The following is a 25,068-nucleotide window of genomic DNA, read 5'->3' on the forward strand; positions in this document are numbered from 1 at the left end:
ATTTTTTTTTAACCTCACCTGTTACAAAAGAGTTCATATTTTGTCACGTAGCACTTTGAATATACATGTACAATGTGCGGCTAATGTTTGCTAGCCGCTGTTGTTGCTAGTATTTGAAGCTACGTTCCGACTACAAACTGTTCATAATCGTTTCACAAAAATGTAATCTAATATAGCTAATTAACTACATAGAACAGCTTTAATTGTTGTACATTCCGAAATATTTACCTATAGAGAAAATTTAAATTTATGTAAATATTATGTACGTAGCAATGCTATTTTTGGCTAGTCGCTGTATGTAAGTTAGAAAATAAAAGCTTAAAATGAAATAAAATTTAAATGACTGTACTGTATCGACATATGTCCACATTATATTGTGAGCCTACATGTTGCCTGCATCAGAATATTTATAACGGGTAATATTAATCCACAAATATGAAGTATAGAATAAAAACCGAGTGTAAATCAGAGTAACCATTTCTGTCAAATGGTTTCTGATTTAAGATGAAAAAACTGTATTGTCATATACATGATACAATGAAATTGCAAGGTATTTAACGTTTTTTGACAAGATTTTGGTATAATCACTTGTATACTTAGGTAAGAATGCACTTTATTTTTAAAAAAAAATTCTTATCATTTGTATTATAGCCTTTTTACAATCTTTTAAAGCAGCTTTATTTTCGTATGTGCTCGCACGGGGAGCACTTGAAGGCGACATGTCATACGTCATCACGTATTGCGTTTGCCGTTGCCCTGGAAACTAAATGACCACATCGCAGCCTCGTAGCCTTACTACGCAAAACACACACAAAAAAAGTATACAGTACTCTAAAAGAAGCTTATTAAACTTTGTTGGAGTGGGTGAGTAGAATATGAACTTATCCAATATATGAAAGTAATTGAAATAGCTCATTTATATATTTATTTGAACGTAATCAAGTGTTTGTTAATTTTAATGTTACATAACATTTATGCAAGGTTTGCTTTTCACAATACAAACGTTCATTACGGTGTGGGGATGTGTTTGTCAAATAGGAACAATTATAACTTAAGAATTTATTTAGAATTCCCCTTAAAAATTTTGATCTCATTTACTGTTATTGTTGCTTGTATTTTTGATCTGCAATTTACATATTATACATGTCTTGTGTTAATCTTGTTTTAATTATGTCTTCATGTTGTTTTCATTGGATGCTTTATTTCATTTTCTCAACAATGATAGTACAAGAGACGACCAAAAGAATTTTACTTCATGTCTACAATGACAATAAAGTTGTAAAAGTTTGATGTGTAATGTAACAGGCTGCTTTGTGCGTATATAGAATAAAAATATTTAATGTTTAGTGAAAGATGGAGACTGTCCCAGAGTTGGACGATGAGGAGCAGGTCATAATTGGAAAGACACAGGAGGAAGAAGAGAAGGAGGATGACCAAGACCTGACCACACTGGAGCAAGGTCTTAGTGACATGAGTATTGTTTCAGCTCCCAAGGAGCTGGTGTGAGTATCAACATCTGATAAACTCTCTGCACACATGCACACTAATGGAGGCCAGGAGGTAATTGCCAATAATAAAGAGCTCAAACAATCGGTTAAGCTCATATTAAACTTAATTGATCACCCAAGGGACAGGAAATGAAAGAAAAGAAATACTTTAAGTTCACATAAAGAAGAAAAGTAAGAAAAATGTATCAATTAAACTATGTTTATATATTATCAACTGAGAATAGACATAAAAGTGTAAACTATACACATGCAATTAGAATTCTCAAAGAATATGATGCCCATCCTCATTTTAGTATTCTGGATACAGATGTCTAACGGAGGGAGTCTACCAGTATGTGTGTGTTTGAATCCCATCAGAATATCATCAAGACAAAACGGATCTTTATAAAGCACAGGGATGTAGGTCGAACCACTGATTTTACCTCCTTTCACCTCCTGAGGCACCACTACTCCATACAAATGGTACCTTATTCCAGTCTTTGAGCTTCCCAGAGTGTGACATCAAAGAAAAACTATGAAGGTTGTCTCCCGACAAAAGGGAACAGCAGCACTTGTTAAAATGTTTGTATTGACTTGAGGCTTGTTTGATGAGACTGAAATCTCTGAACTATTCCTTCACCAGCCTGAACCAAGAGGCAACCGAGTTGTGCCCTGAGTCCTACAGAATCAACTCTCCCAAAGAGATCCAGCTGTTAGCGATGGCCGAAAACTTCCAGCGTCAATATTCATATTTGTATCCCGAACGCAAGCCTCTTCTGCTGTGCCCCATCAATGAATGTGGCGTCAAGGTGAGACTGACACCAGAGGGAGATATTTTCTACTCTCTCAGCAGAGACATACCTGGCGGCTCTGGCTAACACCTCTATGTTCTTCTCTAACATTCAGAAGTTTGTGTCAACAACACTTCGGCCTACATCTCCAGTCCACCCTGAACTCTTCACCTGGGAAGGGTGTGCATCATTCGTAGCTGACTTCCTGTCACTTGAGCCTTTGGATCCCCCTGTGGAGCTGGTCACAACTCACACACACTTGACCTATCATTTATTATACTACAGTATATTAAAAGTGACCGGTGGTCAGTCTAAACTGTAGAACACCGCTAAGGTTGAACTTACACTGTCTGTGTGTGACGTGTTGCTGTTACAGCCGAGGTACCTCCCGTCCTCCACCTCAGTGCTGCAGAGTCAGAGAGGCACATGTTTTGAATTCTCCACCCTGTTGTGTAGCCTGCTGCTGGGCGCCCACTATGATGCGTATTGTGTTAGCGGCTACGCAGTCAGGGAGATGTGTCTGCTGGACCAGAGTCTGCAGGAGTTTCCCCTACTGGACACTGCAGACGAAGTGAGTGAAGTCGCCTCATTCCCTGTTGATCTAGTGGTTAGGATTCAGCGCTCTCACCGCCGCGGTCTGGGTTCGATTACCAGTCAGGGAACTGTAGTTGGTCCCCAATTCACTAAGTCTTGGACTGGGGACCAGAAGTCACCGGTTCAAGACCCGAATTGCACAAAACTTTTGGAGCGTGAGCTGGCGGTGGGACATGACAGCTTACCTCCCGAGCACTGCCAAAGTACCCTTGAGCTAGGCGGGCTTCCTCTTTATAAGCTGCTCATTGGGTGCACCTCGAAGTCGCTGCCCACCGCGCTACCTCCCCATCACCTGCATGTGTATGTTTCAGGTCTGTACACACACATACATATGTGTATCAATAAAAACCAGTGTGTGTAGAGTGGAAAGATAATTTCCCCTACATGGGACAATAAAGTCATTTTCATTTCATTGCTACTATAAAGATACTAGTGACGTAAATGCCTGTGTGTGTGTGTGTGTGTGTGTGTGTGTGTGTGTGTGTGTGTGTGTGTGTGTGTGTGTGTGTGTGTGTGTGTGTGTGTGTGTGTGTGTGTGTGTGTGTGTGTGTGTGTGTGTGTATGAGCAGACTGTGATCCCAGAGAAACAGACAAATAAATACTCAATGAGGAAAGTGAGGGAGGCCAAGAGTCGCTTCATGGAGGACCAAGCACAGAAGAAACAAGATGCTAAAGCTGCACTGCTGCAGAAAGAAATGCTGCTGGAGGTAAGTAAGAATAACAGCAGGTCCTGTTCTAATCCAGATTCTGTGTTTGTTTCAGCATTAGAAATGAATCCTCCTGTCTGTCTTCTCCCTCCTTTTTTGCCAGGACCAGAGGAGGGAGCAGCGATCTGCTGACCCCATGCGAGGCATACGGGTCCACTGTTGGGTGCTGATATTGTCAGGCAGTCGGGACGTCCAGAAAAACTTTTTCATCGATGCTCTGACCGGGAACAGCTACGCTACAGACAGCAACAACTTCCTGGGAGTCGAGAGCGTGTGGAACAACTTCAACTACTATGTGAACATGCAGAACTGCAGCACCGGCTGTGCAGTGAGTCGATGACAGAGATATGATGTACTTTTGGAGGCAGTAGAGGTGGCGTAAATTGTTTGTGTGTGTGTGTGTGTGTGTGTGTGTGTGTGTGTGTGTGTGTGTTTGTGTGTGTGTGCTTGTGTGTGTGTGTGTGCGTGTGTGTGTGTGTGTGTGTGGGTGTGTTTGTATGTGTGTTTGTAGGGTATGGTATACGACCTGGAGGATATCCAGATGTGGGAGCCATTCCTGTATGGTGCAACAAGCAAAAAACAGCTGCTTCTGGAAGTCCTGAAGAGGAAGGATGCGAGGGAGGTCCCGAAAAGGAGTAGCAGTGATGATGAAGTGTGCATCCGTTTATTCCTGAATATTTGATCTGATAGGCTCGGAAAGATCGCTGTACTGAAATGATTTCACAGCAGCAGGGATTAAACACTTGATTTTTGTGATGTGTGTCTGTTCAGGAGAAGGAGGACGAGAAGGAGCAGCCACCACTAAGAGCTTTTGACATGCCCAGATCCTGGGTCAGCTCCATCAGTATCTCAAGGAAAGGTGTGTGTGAGTGGTTTTATGTCTATTCCCCATTTGTCCAATGTTAATGTTAATGTTAATGTTAATGTTAATGTTAATGTTAATGTTAATGTTAATGTTAATGTTAATGTTAATGTTAATGCCAGTGTTAAAGGAGCCAAAGCTCATGACCATAGGCGAGAGTAGGAACACAGATTGACCAGTAAATTGAGAGCTTCCGTAGTCCCACTATTCAACAAGATTTGAAAAGACTCTTTTTCAGCTTGACAGCATCCCTATCTTCCAGTGTCCGCCACCATTTTCGGGGGTTCCCACTGCGACAGGCACCGAAGATCTAGTGGCCACAACAGCCAATTCCATAATGGAGGTGGAGAACATGATTCACACTGACACAATATCCCCAACCTCTGCGGGATCTGGGAGAAGCTCTCTCAGAGGTGGAAGTTGCAGACCTCACTGATAGAGGCTTCCACCAAACGTTCTCAACAGACCTGCAAGACAGGTCTGGTACTGTTGAGTCTTTACGGCCTCCCACCCTCTCAGTGGATCCAGCTCACCAACAGGTGGTGATCTGTTGACAACTCTGCCCCTCTCTTCATTTGAGTGTCCAAGACATGAGGTCAATGGACTTCCAGCCTAGGGTGTCCTGGTGCCATGTGCACTTATGGACATCCTTGTACTCAATCATGGTATTTGTTCTTGACAAACTGCGACTAATACAGAAGTCCCGTAACAGAATACCACTCCTGTTTGGGAGGCCTTTCATCCCTTCCCTGGTCTCACTGTCATTGCCCACGTAAGTGTTGAAGTACCCAAGAAGAACAATGGAGTCCTGATTGGAGCACTGTTCAGTACTCCTCCCAGGGACTCCAAGAAGGCAGGACATTCTGCACTTCTGTTTGGTCCGAAGCCTCATCCAAAGGCGCAGGGACGCGACCCTTTTGTTCACAGGGGTAGAATCCAACATATGACGGCTGAGCTGTGGGGCTATAAGCAGCCCCAAACCAGCCCACGGCTTCTCACCTTGGGCAACACCAGAAAAGTGAAGAATCCAGTCCCTTTCAAGGGTTAAGGTTCCAGAGCACAAGCTGTATGTGGAGTTGAGCCTGACTATATCTAGACCATATTTCTCAACTTCCCTCATAAGATCTGGCTCTCTTGCCCCCAGTGAGGTGACATTCCATGTCCAAAGAATCTTTTTTCAGGGATTGGGTCATCATGCACAATGCTGTTGACTGCCACCCAATCCACACTGCACCTGTCCGATACAGTTCCCTCGGGAGGAGGTGAGTCCACCAGAGTTTGGGCCCATGGCAACCGTTCTGGCTGATCCCTACCGAGCCCCGTGGGCAGAGGCCTGGCCGCCAGGCACTCACATACAAGCCACAACTGCAGACCTGGCTCCAGGTCCCTGGTTGCGCCATAGGAGGTATCACCACGGTCCTGAATATTTTTCTACTCACAGGAGTTTTGAGACTGCTCTTAGTCTGGCTCGTCAACCAGAACCTGTTTGCCAAGGAGGACTCTACCAGGAGCATATACTGTATATTCCCAACAACATATCTCTTGGTATCATTTGGGACTCAAACTCCAGACCACAATAAGATGGCAATTCGAGGGGGAGAGATGAGGTCCGATCAATTTAAAAAGGAGTTCAAACTTCCATGTCCCTTTCTTCATTCAGACCTGGAAAACCGCTGGCCAGGAGGACAGAAGGTGACCCGCTACCGAAAAGCAAAACTGGAGACGTTTGCACCGTACATGAGGCCTGATGGGCTAGTGACCCGGTTGACTACATACAGAGACATCGACTGTAAGAAGCTGTCCACTATTAAAGATGAGCCCTGTCTGTACAGACCCCGGAACATGTGTGATTATGTGTGTGTGTGTGTGTTACAGGTACTGAAGTGGTCTTGGTGAAGGAGTCATACCGACACAGAGGGGATCTCCTCGAGCGGAGGGAATTCTCAGTGATTGATGGTTCGACGAAACAATACTTCAGGATTGGAAGATGTTTAAACCTCATAAGTGAGTCTACTTCCTGTTGCTGCCTCATTTATTGTACACTCAGGAACACAACTTAATAGAAACACAATAGATACCACATACAGTGAATGTAACACATAACATTTACTCACCTCAAAACTCAACAGTAGTAAGGATCACTTTGTGTTGAAGCAGTCTATCATGTCACAGACAACCACTGCATCAGCCTGCATTCATTGTATTTAGATTGATTTTATGCCATATAAACTTTGTCCAGAGGTTGCTAAACCACCTCCTCCATCTTTTTGCGGTTCCTTTATCATTGAATTGAACCAGGGAGTTTATTCTCAGCACCAGCGCTGGCTGTTGGTTTCCTCTGAGCGCTGGCTCAGCCTCTGGAGCAGTGGTTTCATCTCAGCTATTTTCTGCAATGCTTTCGTCATCAGATGGAAATGGATCACCCAAGCAAATTGTGTTGCGTTCAAAACTGCTTTTGTGATACATCTGAATCAGGGATGCTCACACTTCTTCAACATGCAAGCTTCTTATAACATAACCAAGTAAAAATGATCTACCTACAACAAAAACACAAAACATTATTTATTTTGGATATATTAAAAATTCTTTATAATGTACGTAAATGTATCTTGCATAACTGCAGGTGCCCATATGGCACAACACAATTAACTATGTCAATTTTTTGTCATGTCCTGAGTTTACTCTGCTGACTTGCACTGAATGGCCAGGGATGCATAGTCAGTAGCTGCTGACAGCCAGCCTCAAACACACTTCCAAGTGATTATCAGTCGTGGGGGAAGGGTACTTTTTTTCATGATGTTCAAGTGGGGAAAGGGTTTTAGGGATAAGAATAATCCTATCAGGGCAGCATCTCCTGACCGATGGTGTATTTTCTTTTCTCAGACCTCAGGCAGACAGACAGCGAGTGTGTGATGGAGTTCAGTGGCTTTCGTGCTGATGGTTTGGTGCGGAGGGTGGAGTCAGCAAGTGAAATGACAGAGATCTTTGAAGATCGGACGGACTTCCTCCGATACCGGCATGTTGGGTTTGATGACAAGCCTCCGGTGTCAGAGAATAATCCACTGCAGATACATGTGAGTAAAATAAGCAGTACACAAAGTCAACATTAAATAAAAATCCATGTTTAAATTGTGTGCATTGATCTGTTCCTCTGGTGTCACACCCTGGGTGGGAAACACAGACCTCAATGTCACACTAGGGTGTTGGGAATCTGACAAGCAACATTTGTCCTCTTACAACATTAATATGTTGTCAGAAGACCTCTCTGACAACATATTAACGAGATTGGCAAAGGTTAGCGTTCAGCCTGTATCTAGCTAACACTGGTATTACGGTACATCAAGTCTGTTTTCCTTGCAGGCTGATATGAATGCCTGGAATGTGCTGTGAAATTTCATGACATTTTCTTCTATGGTGTCAGTTGATCATAAACTGTCTTTGTGTCCATACAGAAAGTGGTTGAGTATTTCCACAGAAACAGATCCAAACCAGCCAACAAAGATGTCGCTGAGCGAGTGTTCTTATTGGCTGAAAGATGTATTGAGGTGACCTACCACTTGGAGGATTTTCGATATATACCTTCAAAGATGAGCTTCACTAAACCACGAGTGTCGATGGAGACAGGGAAGGCTGACAACTTTTCTCTTGACCTGGTGTCTGTTTTCCAGGTACAGACCAGACACACAATATGATGTCCTGCATTATCCTGTGGACCACAGTCCGTGTATTAATAGTATGTGTTTGTGTTTGGCTGTTCAGGTAGATCCATCTGAGGAACCTCCTGGCATCTTGACTCTCTATTTAATGCTGCAGGAGCTGATGAAGGATGAAGAGAAAGTCCTTATTGAAATCCAGGAGTCAAAGAAAGAGGTGAGATAACAGTATAGTCTCGAAACAGTCCGGCTGGTCAAGGCATTAATGGTTAAACACAGGTGTGATCAAGGGCAGCTTAATCCTGTGACTGACAGGTTCATCCTTAAATGATTGAGCAGGTTCGAGACATATTGGCCTCTAGACGTCAGGAGGACACCGACATTGAACTTATCTTCTGTCCATGGACGACAATAGGAGCTGCCAAGGCCCAGCATCAGAGGCAGGAGATGGTAGGACACACAGTAACCCTGAGCACAGGTCTGGGGTGTGTAACTCCGAATGAAACAGCCATTAGTGGTCAACAACAATATCAACATACATTTATTTAAATCCACCTGACATCATCCTCTAACAATATCACTCACTTTCAATGAAGTTCAGCTTTTCTCATCAAACGCTGCAAATAACTGCCAAACAGACAACACCTGCAATCAATACCTGCAATCAATTTGGGACTCAAACTCCAGACCACAATAAGGTGGGAGAGATGAGGTCCGATCAGTTTAAAAATTGATCGGACCTCATTGATTGGTGCATTGTCTGGAATTGTAACTCCGGACGATGCACCATCGATGGAGTTAGGCAATGATGGACATGGTGTAAAGCGTACAGAAAGCCTCAAAATTAATATGTGTTTGCAAAAGTTCAACCAGTCATTATACATCAGAGGATTCAACAACACATGCCGCAGCTGAAGGTTTTTAAGACCTTTGTCTGTCCCAGCCATAGACCCGACAATAGCTGCAGCATTAGAAAAAGACAGAAGTAACAGAAGCAATCAGAGCTATGCAAAGTGTCAGATCCCCAGGGCCGGATGGCTATCCAACTTTTTTCAAAATATTTACAGACCAATCTGCCCCCTTTGCTCTTGTCAGTTAATGAGGAAGTACTTAAAACCTTGCCTTTAACTGTTCACCAAGCAGTTATCTCTGTAATCTTCAAAAGTGGTAAAAGACCCTCCAGAGTGTAATTTTTTTCGCCCAATCTCTCTCCTGAACACTGATGTTAAAATCCTTACCAAAGTTCCGGCAGATCAATTAGAGGGTGTTCTTCCTTCCATTATGTCACCTGACCAAACAGGTTTTTATGAAGAATCGCTATTCTTTTTTTAATATCAGGCATCTTTTTCACCTGGTGTGCCAGAAGTTTTTCTTTCACTGGATCCTGAAAAGGCATTTAACTGGGTGTAGTGGAATTATCTTTTGAGCACTCTGGAGAGGTTGGATTTGGTCTCTCTGAGTGCTCTGAGACAAAATCCAGATATTAAAGGCATTCAACCAGCAGGGAGGGAGTATTAAGTTTCACTTCATACATACCATATGCTTTTGTTCCTATCACAACCCCTTGTGAGCCTTCCTAATTTAATGGTTTTATTAGAAAATTTGGCAAATCGTTTGGATACAAGGTCAGTATTCAGAAAAGTGAGCTAATGTCTGTTGGCACTATTAATGATAAGTCTTTCTTAGATTTATTTCCCTTTAAAATTAGTTCCAAGAAAGTCTAATACCTAGGAATTTGGGTTACACATTAATTATAAAGACCTCTATGCTGCCAACTATCCGCCCCTAATATTTAATCTCAATCAGGACATTGAATGCTGGGACTACCTGCCTCTGTTGTTGGCGAAAGAATCAGCAATAAAGATGAATGCTTTGCCCATATTTTTATATATCTTCCAGTGCCTTCCGTTTTTTTAACCAAGTCTATTTTTTATCAAGCTATCAAGCTTTATTTATGAATAAAAATACAACCCGAATTAAAAGAAGATTCTTCACAGGCCTTGCCCAATGGGCGGGATGGCACTTCAAAATTTCCTGTATTATTACTGGGCAGCAAATATTAGAAATGTGTTGTATTGGTTGGGTAATGATAACAACTTTTCTGACATTGGATGGACAACTATAGAGGGTGCGTCTGAATGTTTCACTTCCTTAAAAGCTTTATTGTGTTCTTAGCTACCATTTACGCAACCCCTGTCTGCTTACACTTTTAATCCTGTTGTTATACATTCATTCAAAATTTGGAATCAATTTAGAAGATCCTTTGCACTCAGGCTTCACCAATGGCTAAAAACCATATGTTTGCCCCTTAAGTAATGGACGAGGTCTTTTAGATGGTCTTAAGGTAATATGGTTTCACTCTCTGATTGCTATATTGATGGAAAGTTTGCCTCCTTTGAGCAGTTGTACAAACATTTCAGATTTCTAAATTATACTTCCATGCATATTTGCAACTTCAGAGTTTTCTAATCTCAAAGATAAAATGCCCCCCCCCCCAACCTGGCTAACGAGGAAACTAACGAGGAAACACATTGTGTGTGTGGTTATGTGTATTATAGGGGCCTGTACACACTAATATGCATGTGTGTGATCGATTAACTAACATACTAGAGTGTGCATTCTTAATTTCCCTTCGGGGATTATAACAATATATGAAATAAAATAAAATAAATCAATAAATAAAAATACAATCTATGTATGTTTAACGGTCGACTCGACACCTGTGGACCATCTTAAAAATAAACGGGAGACAGATTTGAATGAACCAATTCCAAAGCAACAAATACAACAAATATGGTTTTGGTTCTATTTTGTTGAGTTGTTCTGTTGGATTTGCATTGTTAAACGTGAAAACAAAAAAGACCTAGTTCAGAAAAAAACAGCACAAAGTTCAGCTTACTGACATCTTGTGTCAGGAACGTATGGCTGCCGAGGAGCAGAGGTGGATGCGGGAGAAGGAGGAGGACATACTGGCACCATTCCTGATTCGCCTTGACGTCGCTGAAATTCTGACCATCAAAGATGCAAAGCAGCTCTACCAGAACTGTCTGGATGACTTCAAGAAAGGACTGGAGAAACGCCGCAGCCTCATCCAGGAGCGCTATGACAAGGTAAAGCGTTCCCCAGGTGTGGGTGGATGAAAACAAGATGAGACCAGATGTCACAACTTGCAACACATGATCCTCCAGACAATGCACCAACGATGGAGTTAAGCAATTTTTAAAATTTCATTTATTTGCTGACATGTGAACGACATGTGTGTTTAGGAGACACAGGAGTTACACAAGGAGCAGCAGCTATACAGGAAGAAACAGCCGTTCATGACGAAGGAGCAGGAGGAGCAGTACCAGACCTACTACTCTGAGAAATCACTGCTGATACGAACCACCAAAGCACGACTCAACATGTAATTTACACACACACGACCACAGTAGTTCATAGAATGCAGTTGGCTTTAACCCAGAGATCAGTTTATCTGAAAGAAACACTTCAATAGAATGACTCCAGCTCCACGGAGGATCCACCTCCAGAAGATCTAAGAGCATCTGGACAGAGCATTATTTATTGACTGTTTTCTACAGTCTGACAAGCTCGTGACTACATTTTAGTTTTGGTTGCGCTGCTCGCTCCTTTGACATTTTATCATTATAAGTCAGTGGTCGCCAAGCCTCAGGCCACAGACCCGTACCGGACTGTCGGTAAATCGGTATCCGGCCACACCGTAAGAATACAAAACTCACATTATTTCCTTGTTATTTATTGTCTGATTGCCTCGGTCACATGACTACCTTCTTAAAGGGGCCTTTCCGGCTGGTAACATTGGATACATTACTGATAAAATTAAAACTCCCAGGCTAGCAAATGAAATACAATCACTGACGTTACGAGGACACTGATAATAAGGTGGCATGCACACTGGATTTACGTTTGTAAATCCAGTGTACATGCAACTGTATTATGGGCGTTCATTTTATTTTGTTGTATTTATAAGCCACACCTTAAAGGCCGGCCCATGAAAATATTGTGTGACGTTAAACCGTTCTGTTGCACAAAATAGGTTGAGGACCACTAGTTTAAGTGAACGATCGCTGTTACTGAATTAACCCCATTGTCCATGTGTTTGTTCCAGGCTTGAGAAGGCAGCACCTCTACAGCTGCACAATGTGGAACAGAAGCTGAAACTAGATCCTCGTTTGAGTCCACATCTGCTGTGAACCATTTCTCTTTCTAGGTCCCTTCATCATAAAACAAACAGACAGCGTATCCACTTTTTTGCAAAACAGATGTCGTACACAAAGGCAATCCTCAGCAACAAAACAGTTGACGTTTTTTCTGATTTATTAAAAAAGAAAAACCACTAACTGTCTAACAACGTTAGACAGGAATCTCCATGGACTATGATGTTTGCAGATGACATTGTGATCTGTAGTGAGAGCAGGGAACAGGTGGAGGAGAAGCTAGAGAGGTGGAGGTTTGTCCTGGAAAGGAGAGGAATGAAGGTTAGCTGCAGTAAGACAGAGTACATGTGTGTGAATGAGAGGGACCCAAGTGGAAGAGTGAGGTTACAGGGAGAAGAGATCAAGAAGGTGGAGGATTTTAAGTACTTAGGGTAAACAGTCCAGAGCAATGGAGAGTGTGGAAAAGAGGTGAAGAAGCGTGTACAAGCAGGATGGAACGGGTGGAGGAAAGTGTCAGCTAAAATGAAAGGAAAGGTGTACAAAACTGTGGTGAGACCAGCGATGTCGTTTGGTCTAGAGACAGTGTCATTGAGGAAAAGATAGGAGACAGAGCTGGAGGTAGCAGAGATGAAGATGCTGAGGTTCTCTCTGGGAGTGACCAGGAAGGATAGGATCAGGAACGAGTACATTAGAGGGACAGCACATGTTAGAGGTTTTGGAGATAAAGTCAGAGAGGCCAGACTGAGATGGTTTGGACATGTCCAGAGGAGAGATAGTGAATATATTGGTAGAAGGATGCTGAGTTTTGAACTGCCAGGCAGGAGGCCTAGAGGAAGACCAAAGAGGAGGTTTATGGATGTAGTGAAAGAGAACATGAAGGTAGTTGGTGTGGGAGAAGAGAATGCAGAAGACAGGGTTAGATGGAGGCAACTGATTCGCTGTGGTGACCCCTGAGGGGAAAAGCCGAAAGGAAAAGAAGATTAAAAAATAAAAACTAGAAGAAATTTGGTTGAGCATGTAAGATATGTCTGCATGAGCCCTGAAGGAATGTGACTTTTTAACTTTTTGTACCTTTTACTACCTTATTATTAAAGTATGTGTATGTATCAGTGTTCTCATTTGAATGCGTCCTTGTGTATTTGACCCACATTTTTTGACAGGGACACACGATTTTCAGACAGCGTGCGTCCTTGGGATGCAAGCTATAAATGCCCTTCCATTCAACAAAAATATTCACAATTGATCCAGTTCTCCACTTAAATTTCGAACCCAGAAATCGCCATTATGCTTTGATCTCACTCGAGTCTCTCGTCACGAGACTCACCTGTTTCTGCCTTATTAAAATTGACCAAATGGCAACATGACATCCGCTCTTTTTACACACTGCAGTGAGAGCGAGGAGTTGGTTAGAAACTCCAGAGCAAGCATAAGCGTCCTGTTGGGTTTCTCTGTCTGTCACAGCACTTTGAAATGTCTGCTGATGTGATTAAGTGCTACACAAATAAAGGTTGGTTGGTTGATTGATTGATTGATTGATTGATTGATTGATTGATTGATTGATTGATTGATTGATTATCACCATGCCCCCGAAAAAGATGCAGAGTTGAAGAAAAAGCAAGTGGCAATGAGTGCTTCCTTAACTAAAAAAAACAACAACAAAGTTCATGATGAAAAAGAGACAGATATGACTGACACATATCACTGAAATTTGTGTGTAGAAGGTTCTGTCAGCTTGGTGCAGTGTCCACAGGAGAATACAGTATATTATTTAAAGGCAAAGAAAACCATTGAGTGAAAAGTAAAAGTGAAAAAAAACTGTATTACATCCGTCTTTATTTCTAAAAATATTTTTTTAATGACTACCAGGCTTTAACATGTTGCTAAAACTAGTATATAATTTTACTCTTTTCTTTACTTAAACAGTTATGATTTTATCAATTAAAACATTAAATTGATACTTTGTTTAGTCTTTATATTGTACTATTGGCATAACTCAATCCTTGCGTACGCTTCTACCGTATATTCTATATTACTTTTGGGATGCACAAACGTCATGATGGGATGCACAAATTTTTCTTGAAGTGCATCAGGGATGCAGTACTTTCTTGAGGTAAAATGAACTCTGATGTATGTATGTATGAGTAAAACCAGGCACCCTGATTCCCACCTCCCCATATCTAGAGGGAATATCTAGAGGATTTTGTAAATTAACAGTTGTTTCCCACATGAAGAGTACAGTAATTCCTCGCTTGTTCACGCTTCAAGATGCACGGCTTCAGTACATTGCAGATTTTTGCTAGGTAGTCACGTGATACAGTACAAGCATGCTATTGGCTGACAGCATCCAGAAGTGTGCTGCGTTCTGAGACTCACAGAACGCAGACGCACTTCTGTGAAATACAAAAGTGCTTTAAATAGTCTGTAAGAGTGTGGGACAAGTTTAATATTAGTATGGGGAGGGTTCATAAACATTTAATTACCGTAAATAATAAAATAAATAGTTCCACGCTATATTGCGGAATTTCAGTTTTCCACGAGTGGTCCTGGAACGCATTAATTGTGAGTAATGAGGGATTACTGTACATATACATCAAAAATTAATATAACATATTTCTAAAGATTTGGCAACCCTACTTTAATTATATGGACTCCTTACCAACATCCTTATTAGATTTATTAAAAGTAGCGGGGGTAGGTCAAAACCTCGATCAACTATCCTTTGGTTGTATGTACTGTACGATTGGTTGTACAGTTTACTCTCTATTGATCAGTCCCCTGTGTTCTGACTTGTGTCAGTCGTACTCGCAAACTATAGGACCTGACACTGGTAGATCAAAGCCAGGCTGACCTTTGATATCCTCTCTTGATCTTTCTACATATGAACAAACAGTGTTGTGGTGTAACAGTCACAAACAGAATAACAATATACAGCATGAAAAGTGGAGTTACGACAGGTTTTGCTCATGAACAGCAGGATATGACACATGGACCAGGTCACATGTTGGAAGGCACAGGAGAAAGAAGAGAAAAAGGTCACCAAGATGTGGCCTCACTGGAGCAAGGTGTCAGTGAGATGAACATCGTTTCAGTTCCTCAGGAGCTGCCGTGAGTATCAATAGCCAATAAAGTCTTTGCACACAGTCTCAGAAAAGGAAGCCAGGAAGTAATAGCCAATAATATCCTATCCTATTCTTCCACTCTCTGAATGCTGCTACTGTGATTGCGTAAATTTCCCCACTGAGGACTGAATAAAGGATTATCTTATCTTATTATCTTAAACAGCTCAAAAAAATCAGTTACGATCAGATAGAAATATTTTAAGTTCATTTATTACCTAAAAATGTTTTTTTAAAGATTTACTATAAACAAATATCACACAGTGTTTACTGATATTGTAGTTACTACAAACAAATTTCCTTCAGTGTTCATTGATATTGTTTTTACTACAAACCAATATATAGTGTTCATTGATATTGCATTATTATAAAAGAAAAATGAAGACTGGATCCATGAACTATTATTCTTCACCAGCCTGAACCAAGAGGCAACCGTGTTGTGGCCTGAGTCCTACAGGATCAACTCCCCCAAAGAGATCCAGCTGTTAGCGATGGCCGAAAACTTCCAGCGTCAATATTCATATTTGTATCCCGAACGCAAGCCGCTTCTGCTCTGCCCCATCAATGAATGCGAAGTAAAGGTGAGACTGATACCAGAGGGAGATCCTTTCTACTCTCAGCAGAAACATACCTGGTGGCTCTGGCTAACACCTGTGTGTTCTTGTCTAACATTCAGAAGTTTGTGTCAACAACACTTCAGCCTATATCTCGGATCCGCCCTGAACTCTTCAACTGGGAGGCCTGTGCGTCATTCGTAGCTGACTTCCTGTCACTTGAGCCTTTGGATCCCCCTGTGGAGCTGGTCACAACTCACACACACTTGATCCTTCATTGACTATACTATGTCAGCACTGTCCGGTGGTCAGTCTACACTGTAGGACCCCGCTGAGGTTGTGCTTACACTGTGGTTTGTGATGTTTTGCTGTTACAGCCCAAGTACCTCCTGTCCTCCACCTCAGTGCTGCAGAGTCAGAAAGCCACGTGTTTTGAATTCTCCACCCTGTTGTGTAGCCTGCTGCTGGGCGCCCACTATGATGCATATTGTGTTAGCGGCTACGCAGTCAGGGAGATGTGTGTGCTGGACCAGAGTCTGCAGGAGCGTCCCCTGCTGGACATTGAAGACGAAGTGAGTGAAGTCACCTCAGAGCTACTGTACAGATACTAGTGAAGACAACGCCTGATGTGTGTGTGTGTGTGTGTGTGTGTGTGTGTGTGTGCGTGCGTGCGTGCGTGCGTGCGTGCAGAATATGATCCCAGAGAAACAGACAAACAAATACTCAATGAAAAAAGTGAGGGAAGTCGAGAGTGGCTTCTTGGAGGACCAAGCACAGAAAAAACAGGATGCTAAAGATGCACTGCTGCAGAAACAAGTGCTGCTGGAGGTAAGTAACAGAATAAACAGGCTCTTCCTTGGTAATTACCGACCAATGAGACTAAAAGCAAGTTCTTGTTCCAATCCTGTGTCATTGTTTGTTAGAAATTAGAAATTAATCCTCCTTTCTGTCCTCTTCCTTCTTTTTTGTCAGGACCAGAGGAGGGAGCAGCGATCTGCTGACCCCCTGCGAGGCCTACGCGTCCACTGTTGGGTGTTGGTATTGTCAGGCAGTCGGGACGTCCAGAAAAATTTTTTTATTGATGCTCTGACCGGGAACAGCTACGCTACAGACAATGACAGCTTCCTGGGAGTCGAGAGCGTGTGGAACAACTTCAACTACTATGTGAACATGCAGGACTGCAGCTGTGCAGTGAGTCCATGACACATATGTGATGCACTTTTGGAGGCAGTAGAGTTGGCGTTAATCATGTGTGTGTGTGTGTGTGTGTGTGTGTGTGTGTGTGTGTGTGTGTGTGTGTGTGTGTGTGTGTGTGTGTGTGTGTGTGTGTGTGTGTGTGTGTGTTTGTAGGATATGGTATACAACCTGGAGGATCTCCAGCTTTGGGAGTCATTCTTGTACGGTGCAACAAACAAGAAACTGTTGTGTCTTGAAGTCTTGAAAAGGAAGGAGGCAAAGAAGGTGCCAAAGAGGAGTAGCAGTGATGCCGAAGTGTGTATCCGTTTAGCCCTGAATATTTGTTCTCAAATGTTTGGAAAGATTGTTGAACTGAAACAATTTCACAGCAGCAGGAATGAGACACTGTTGATTTTTGTTATTTGTGTCTATTTAGGAGGAGGAGGAGGAGATGGAGGAAACACCACCAAGAACGTTTGACATGCCCAGATCCTGGGTCAGCGCCATCGGTATCTCAAGGAAAGGTGTGTGTGTGAGTGGTTTTATGTTTATTCCCTGTTTGTCAAATGCTGAGTGTCCCTCTTCCTTGAGGTGAAGGAAGACTGCTGAATCCTATACTGATGAGTTGGCTCTTCTGGTTTGAGCCATGCTCTTGTGGACTGGTTGCTTGGTTTCCCCTATGTAAACATCTGAGCATTCCGCATTGCGTTTAACTACATATCACAGATTTCTCTTCTGACTGTGTGGTGTGGGGTCTTTTGGGTGTACCAGTCTCTAAGGGTTTTGCCTGGCTTAAAATACACGGGAATCTGGTGTTTGTTTTTCAGACACTCCAGGCACATATGGGATCACTATGTTGTTGCTGCTGCTCTCCTTCTCTTCTGTCCTCACTGGGTTGTTCTCCTTTCTGGATGTTGTGTGAACCTTCACAAAGGTCCAGTCAGGATACCTAAAAGTTTTCAGTGCTCATTTCAGGTGTTGATGTTCTTTTGCCTGGTCTTAGGTACTGGTTGGTATCTTGTCAGCCCTGTCTTTCAGGGTCCTGTTGACTCCAGGTTTGGGCTCCAGTGGATGGTTAGAGCCAAAAAGCAGGTACTGATCCATGTGAGTTGGTTTCCTGTATACCCCAACACTCAGATTTCTGTCATCTTACGCAGACCTCACAATCCAAAAAGGGCAACCTGTTGTTCTTTACATCCTCTCTGGTGAAATTGATGTTGCTGTTCACTGAGTTAATGTGTTCGGTGAAAGGTTGCACCTTGTGGATTTTGATCTTGACCCATGTGTCGTCCACATATCCAGTGGACGTAACCAGTGGCTACGTAACCAGTAGCTTGTTGTTGCTCTGTTGAACAAGGTTAGGGACCTGTGTTCCACTTCTTCTTTTTCTTTTGGCTTTTCCCTTCAGGGGTCGCCACAGTGAATCAGTTGCCTCCATCTAACCCTGTCTTCTGCATCCTCTACTCTCACACCAACTACCTTCATGTCCTCTTTCACTACATCCATAAACGTCCTCTTTGGTCTTCCTGGCAGTTCAAAATTCAGCATCCTTCTACTAATATATTCACTATCTCTCCTCTGGAGATGTCCAAACCCAATGCTCTGACTTTATCTCCAAAACCTCTAACATGTGCTGTCCCTCTGATGTACTCATTCCTGATCCTATCCTTCCTGGTCACTCCCAGAGAGAACCTCAGCATCTTCAATTCTGCTACCTCCAGCTCTGTCTCCTGTCTTTTCCTCAGTGACACTGTCTCTAGACCAAACAACATCGCTGGTCTCACCACAGTTTTGTACACCTTTCCTTTCATTTTAGCTGAAACTCGTCTATCACACATCACACCTGACACTTTCCTCCACCCATTCCATCATGCCTGAACACGCTTCTTCACCTCTCTTCCACACTCTCCATTGCTCTGGACTGTTGGCTCTAAGTACTTAAAATCCTCCACCTTCTTGATCTCTTCTCCCTGTAACCTCACTCTTCCACTTGGGTCCCTCTCATTCACACACATGTACTCTGTCTTACTGCGGCTAACCTTCATTCCTCTCCTTTCCAGGACAAACCTCCACCTCTCTAGCTTCTCCTCCACCTGTTCCCTGCTCTCACTACAGATCATAATGTCATCTGCAAACTTCATAGTCCATTTAGATTCCTGTCTAACCTCATCTGTCAGCCCGTCCATCAAACAAATTGGCCACAAATTGGCCTCTATAGGAGACACCAGCAAGTCCATGGCACATCCAGAAGTTGGCAGGGTAGAGATTTTTTCTGTCACTGAGGGTGTTGTCCTGTTCTGTTTCAACTATGGTCATTTGAATATGGATAGCACTGACCACACCTCACCGGGCTAATAAGTAGGGACAATGCCAGCCACCATTAGAACTGAAAACTGAAAAGTCCTCTTGGATGAGAGATGAAACTTTCTTAAGGTCCAGTGGATTGACTTTAACAGCTTTGGATAACTATCACCTGGATAACTGAGAACATACACAGACACCATTACAAGTTTATTTAGAAGTGGAAGGTGTCCCACAGGGAGATTAATGAGAGGCCACAAACTGCAGTAGGTAGTGAACATAACAGGCACAGGTGTGTGGTCTGACCATAGAATATATGATGATGAGTCATTGCTGTTGATGACTCATGACTCAACAATGTTTGTAGGAGGTGTTGTAATGTTTATGTTTCTGTACACAATGATGACACCACATGAGTGTCAGATGACCTCCAATCAATGTAAGAATAAAATCAAACTGCCATGTCCTTTCCTTCATTCAGACCTGGAAGACCGCTGGCCAGGAGGACAGAAGGTGACCCGCTACCGAAAAGCAAAGCTGGAGATGTTTTCACCGTACCTGAGGCCTGATGGGCTTGTGACCCGGCTGACTACATACAGAGACATCGACTGTAAGAAGTTTTCCACTATTAAAGATAAGCCTTGTTTATCCTGACCCCAGAACACATCTGTGTATGTGTGTGTGTGTGTGTGTGTGTGTGTGTGTGTGTGTGTGTGTGTGTGTGTGTGTGTATATGCACTCGTGCGTGCGTGCGTGCGTGTGTGTGTGTGTGTTACAGGTAATGAGGCGGTCTTGGTGAAGGAGTCATACCAACACAGAGGGGATCACCTGCAGCAGAGAGAATTCTCAGTGGTTGATGGTTCAACCACTGATCGTTTCAGGATTGGAAGACATTTAAAGCTTCTGAGTGAGTCTACTTCTTGTTCCTGCCTCACTGATTGTGCACTCAGGCACACAACTCCTGATGTGCCATGACTAGAAACATGATAGGTAAGACATAGAGTGAATTAGAACTAATACATAACAGTTACTCACCTCAACACGCAACAGTAGTAAGGATCACTTTGTGTTGAAGCAGTCTATTATGTCACAGACCACCACTGCATCAGCCTACATTCAATGTATTTACATTGATTTTATGGCACGTAAATTTTTCCAAAAAGTTGCTAAACCACGTCCCCCATCTTTTTGCAGTTCCTTTACTATTAAATGGAACCAGGGAGTTTGCTTTCAAGACCAGTTCTGGCGGTCGGTTTCCTTTGAGCCAACTGTGGTTAGTCGTCCTTAATTCACAGAGGGAGCTGACGTTTCGTCATCAGGTGCTGGAGCGGTGGTTTCATCCCAGCTATTTTCTGCAATGTTTTCTTCATCAAATGGGATTGCGTGTCAGACAGTCATATGTTACTAACAGAATGTCTCCAGGTGGCTTGTGCGTTTTATTCCTCATCTCCAAAAGATTTCAGATGGATATGAAAGGATATTAACACTCTAGTTGGGATGAAATCTTTGCTGTTGCCTGCCATTCATGAGTTTGCTTCCCTTAACATTATATGGATGTCATGGCACACAAGAGACGCAGAACATCCCCCTAGTGAGATGCAGAGATCACAATTCAGATACTGACAGCCTCATGCGGAGCCTTTATAGATGATTTTAGGGATAATAATGATACTGTCAGGGCAGCATCTCTTGACTGATGGTGTATTTGCTTTTCTCAGATCTCAGGCGGACCGACCACGAGTGTGTGATGGAGTTCAATGGCTTTCGTTGTGATGGTTTGGTGCAGAGGGTGGAGTCAGCAAATGAAATGACAGAGATCTTTGAAGATCGGACAGACTTCCTCCGATACCGGCATGTCGTGTTCGACAAAAACCCTCTGGTTTCAGAGACTAATCCACTGCAGATACATGTATGTATAATGAGCAGCACACAAAGTCAACATTGAATAAAAATGTTTTAATTGTATATATGGAATGTAGTGTGTACCTAAAAATAGTATTGATCTGTTCCTCTGATGTCACACCCTGGGCGGGAAACACAGTCCTCAGTGTCACACTAGTGTGTTGGGAATCTGACAAACAACATTATTGACAATTGATCTAGAGAGAAAATCCTCTGACAACATGTACCGTAATCGAGATTGGCAAAGGTTAGTGTTCAGCCCATATTTAGTTAACTTTGGCATTACATCCAGTCTGTTTTCCTTGTAGGCTGATATGAATACCTGGAATGTGCTGTGAAATTTAATGACAACACTTTCGTCTACGTTGTCAGTTGATCATAAGCTGTCTTTGTCTTCACACAGAAAGTGGTTGAGCGTTTCGACAGAGATGAATCCAAACCAATCAACAAAGATGTCGCTGAGCGAGTGTTCTTATTGGCTGAAAGATGTATCGAGGTGACCTACCACTTGGAGGATTTTCGATATATACCTTCAAAGATGAGCTTCACTAAACCCCATGACCCAGAGGAGACAGGGAAGACTGAGGTCTTCTCTCCTAACCTGGTGTCTGTCTTCCAGGTACAGACCAGAGTCACACATTAGGATGTCCTGCATTATCCTATGGACCACAGTCCCTGTATTAATAGTATGTGTTTGTGTCTTGCTATTCAGGTAGATCCATCTGAGGAACCTCCTGGCACCTTGACTCTCTATTTAATGCTGCGGGAACTGATGAAGGATGAGGAGAAAGTCCTTATCGAAATCCAGGAGTCAAAGAAAGAGGTGAAATAACAGTATAGTCTTAAAACACAGTCCGGCTTGTCAAGGCATGCATCTGATTAATCACAGGTGTGATCAAGGGCAGCTTAATTCTGGAGCTGACAGGTTCATTCTTAAATGATTGAGCAGGCTCGAGACATACTGGCCTCTAGACATCAGGAGGACACCGACATCGAACTTATATTCTGTCCATGGACGACAATAGGAGGTGCTAAGGCCCAACATCAGAGGCAGGAGAAGGTAGGACACATCGTAACCCTGACCACAGGTCTGGAGTGTGTAACTCCAAATGAAACAGCCATTAGTGGTCAACAACAATTTCTATGTACACAAACAAAGTTCAGCTTAATCGTGTCTGACATCTTGTGCCAGGAACGTCTGACTGCTGAGCTGCAGATGTGGATGCAGGAGAAGGAGGATTACATACTGGCACCACTCCTGATTCGGCTTGACACCTCTGAAGTTCTGAGCATCAAAGATGCAAAGCAGCTGTACCAGAAATGTCTGGATGACTTCAAGAAAGAACTGGAGAAGCGCCACAGCCTCATCCAGGAGCGCTATGAGAGGGTAAAGCATTCCCCAGGTCTGGGTGGATGAAAACAGGTTCAGATGTCAGAAGCTGAATCACACGATCCTCTAGAGCAGCGGTCCCCAACCTTTTTTTCATCACGGACAGGTTTCATCGCAGACAATATTTTCATGGATCGGTCTTCATTTGCTTGATAATCGTTAATTACGCCAGGACAGCTGTAGTCTAATAATAAATCATCCGCAGTGGTTTTATGTAAAATGCAGAAATCAACAGATAACAACCTTTTTTTCATTAATTGATAATCAACATCTCTGTAAACGAAATAATTGTACTGATGAGGTTTATTTTGAAATACAGTATAGCGACTTATAATCAATGCAAAATGAAATATTGATCATTTCCGATAAAAGGGTGAACAAGTCAATCAAATAATAATTACAATAATGACAATTAGTGGTTGGGGACCACTGATCTAGGGGTAACAGGAGACAATAACACCTGAAGTGTGTTCCGTATTTCTGGTCTACTCAGCAGTTTGGTTTTCTTTACGGACACGGCAGAAAATCCCGCTTCACAAAGACAGGAGGTTGGAAATGGAAGCAGGGTTTTCCATACTATTTGGGCGATCTCAGGATAATCTGCCTTGCCTTTAATCCAGAACACTGGCGCACTTATGGGCGCTTAATTTAGGGGTAAACTGTCACGTGACCGAGACCTGTCAAGCGGGACAGACACAGGCATTCGTCTATGCGTCATTCCGCACAGACGTCACTTTTCAAAAACATCTTTCAGACTCCGAAATAAATAAAATGGGAGTCATGTAAATTGTTTTTTCTTTCTGTGCGGCCCGGTACCAAATGACCCACGGACCAATACCGGTCCGTGGCCAGGGGGTTGAGGACCACTGGTCTAGACCACATGTGTCAAACTCAAGGCCCGGGGGCCAAATGTGGCCCGCCACATCATTTTATTTGGCCTGCAAGAGCATAAAAGGTCAGAGTGTTTAAAAATAAATAGGTCAAAAGTGTGCTTTGACCAAAACTACATTTCCCACTATGCATTAATTAAGCCCATTTTAGTCTACAACAAAGTTAATGTCCTTATTTGTGTTTGATGTTATTTTTATTTCTTAACTTGGATAGTTTGATCCTTGATTCATGAAGTTTTGTGGGTTTCATAACCTGACAAATATAACAGATATTTCGTGCAACTATAATGTTTGTAACTTGAATAAGTAATAAATTCAGTTATTTAACATTAAGAAGTACAGTAGATACATTTATGTTACATTACATTGAGTTACATTTTGTTACATTTATTTATTTACATCTGTCCCTTTGAGGGCAGCCGTCATGCTAATGCGGCCCTCGGTGAAAATGAGTTTGACACTCCTGCTCTAGACAATGCTTCTATGGTGGAGTTCAGACTGTTTATTTGCTGACCTGTGAACAACATGTGTGTTCAGGGGATACGGGAACTGCACAAGGAGCAGCAGCTGTACAGGAAGAAACAGCCGATCATGACGAATGAGCAGGAGGAGGAGTACCAGATCTACTACTCTGAGAAAGCACTCCTAATACGAACCACCAAAACACAACTCAGCATGTAATTAACGCACACACACACACAACCACAGGAGTTCATAGACAACAGTCAGGCTTAACCCAGAGATCAGTTTGTCTAAAAGAAACTCTTCAATTGAATGACTCCAGCTCTATGGAGGGATCCACCTCCTAAAGATCTAAGAGCATCTGGACAGAACATTATTGACAGATTGTTTTCTACAGTCAGACAAGCTTGTGACTGCATTTTATTTTTGGTTGAACTGCTTGCTTGCTTAACATTTTATCAGTTTACGTGAACAATTGCTGTTACTGCTTTAACACCATTATTTATGTGTTTGTTTTTTCCAGTCTTGAGAAGGCAGGACCTGTATATCTGCAAGGTATTGAACAGAAGCTGAAAGGAGACCCTCATTTGGGCCCATATATACTGTGATACTCTGATCTAGGGCTCCTTCTTATGTCATACAGCCTGCAATTTTATTGCTACAAGCGTACTAACTTACTTAGGCCGGAACAAATGCAATTTTGATATAGATTTTTTTCCCTCCAATGTAACATGTTCATTTTTCAATTTTGATTCAATTTTTTTTCAATTCAACATGACCTTGATGTTATAAATTTAAACAAAGCAATATTACAATGTTAATCATCAGAAATTCAATGTTTCTAATTAACATGAGTCTTCATGTATTTTTTTGCAAATGATCCCTGTTCAATAAAGAAACAAATGCCATGAAAATGTAAACTTACTTGCTTCAACTTGTTCAAATTTATACAAATAGAAATTTGTGTAGAAAAACACATAGTGTTGGCAAATGGGACAGAAATCA

At 42.4% G+C, this 25,068-nt stretch overlaps 2 protein-coding genes across 2 annotated transcripts; both read left to right on the forward strand.

The window, feature by feature from the left end:
- The first annotated feature begins 765 nt into the window (after positions 1 to 765).
- On the forward strand, positions 766 to 13,194 carry ccdc135 (coiled-coil domain containing 135). Its single transcript, XM_068340523.1, has 18 exons — positions 766 to 864; positions 1,348 to 1,502; positions 2,131 to 2,296; positions 2,394 to 2,519; positions 2,655 to 2,849; positions 3,442 to 3,579; positions 3,683 to 3,907; positions 4,091 to 4,231; positions 4,351 to 4,438; positions 6,102 to 6,230; positions 6,317 to 6,445; positions 7,325 to 7,515; positions 7,894 to 8,109; positions 8,201 to 8,311; positions 8,434 to 8,544; positions 11,010 to 11,204; positions 11,361 to 11,500; positions 12,224 to 13,194. The coding sequence occupies exons 2-18, from the start codon at positions 1,354 to 1,356 to the stop codon at positions 12,306 to 12,308; spliced, it is 2,535 nt and encodes an 844-aa protein (XP_068196624.1). The 5' UTR covers positions 766 to 864; positions 1,348 to 1,353; the 3' UTR covers positions 12,309 to 13,194.
- Positions 13,195 to 13,632: 438 nt separating this feature from the next.
- LOC137601778 (dynein regulatory complex subunit 7-like) lies at positions 13,633 to 24,704 on the forward strand. The gene is made up of 17 exons (XM_068324176.1): positions 13,633 to 13,714; positions 15,815 to 15,969; positions 16,065 to 16,190; positions 16,320 to 16,523; positions 16,648 to 16,770; positions 16,921 to 17,133; positions 17,293 to 17,433; positions 17,555 to 17,642; positions 19,901 to 20,029; positions 20,198 to 20,330; positions 21,145 to 21,328; positions 21,725 to 21,940; positions 22,034 to 22,144; positions 22,271 to 22,381; positions 22,514 to 22,708; positions 24,139 to 24,278; positions 24,587 to 24,704. Exons 1-17 carry the CDS (start codon positions 13,633 to 13,635, stop codon positions 24,669 to 24,671), a joined length of 2,436 nt encoding a protein of 811 aa, XP_068180277.1. The 3' UTR covers positions 24,672 to 24,704.
- Positions 24,705 to 25,068: the final 364 nt, after the last annotated feature.

This window comes from Antennarius striatus, chromosome 2, assembly GCF_040054535.1.
Source record: "Antennarius striatus isolate MH-2024 chromosome 2, ASM4005453v1, whole genome shotgun sequence".
Lineage (NCBI taxonomy): Eukaryota > Metazoa > Chordata > Actinopteri > Lophiiformes > Antennariidae > Antennarius > Antennarius striatus.

What these genes read in the sequence shown, in the direction of transcription:
- ccdc135 (XM_068340523.1), top strand. Translation starts at nt 1,354, where the DNA reads ATGGAGACTGTCCCAGAGTTGGACGATGAGGAGCAGGTCATAATTGGA. An exon ending in TCCAGGAGTCAAAGAAAGAG is followed by an intron (nt 8,312 to 8,433) that starts GTGAGATAACAG and finishes ATGATTGAGCAG; the next exon opens with GTTCGAGACATATTGGCCTC. An exon ending in AGCATCAGAGGCAGGAGATG is followed by an intron (nt 8,545 to 11,009) that starts GTAGGACACACA and finishes ATCTTGTGTCAG; the next exon opens with GAACGTATGGCTGCCGAGGA.
- LOC137601778 (XM_068324176.1), top strand. Translation starts at nt 13,633, where the DNA reads ATGACATCCGCTCTTTTTACACACTGCAGTGAGAGCGAGGAGTTGGTT. An exon ending in CATCGGTATCTCAAGGAAAG is followed by an intron (nt 17,643 to 19,900) that starts GTGTGTGTGTGA and finishes TCCTTCATTCAG; the next exon opens with ACCTGGAAGACCGCTGGCCA. An exon ending in CTAATCCACTGCAGATACAT is followed by an intron (nt 21,329 to 21,724) that starts GTATGTATAATG and finishes GTCTTCACACAG; the next exon opens with AAAGTGGTTGAGCGTTTCGA.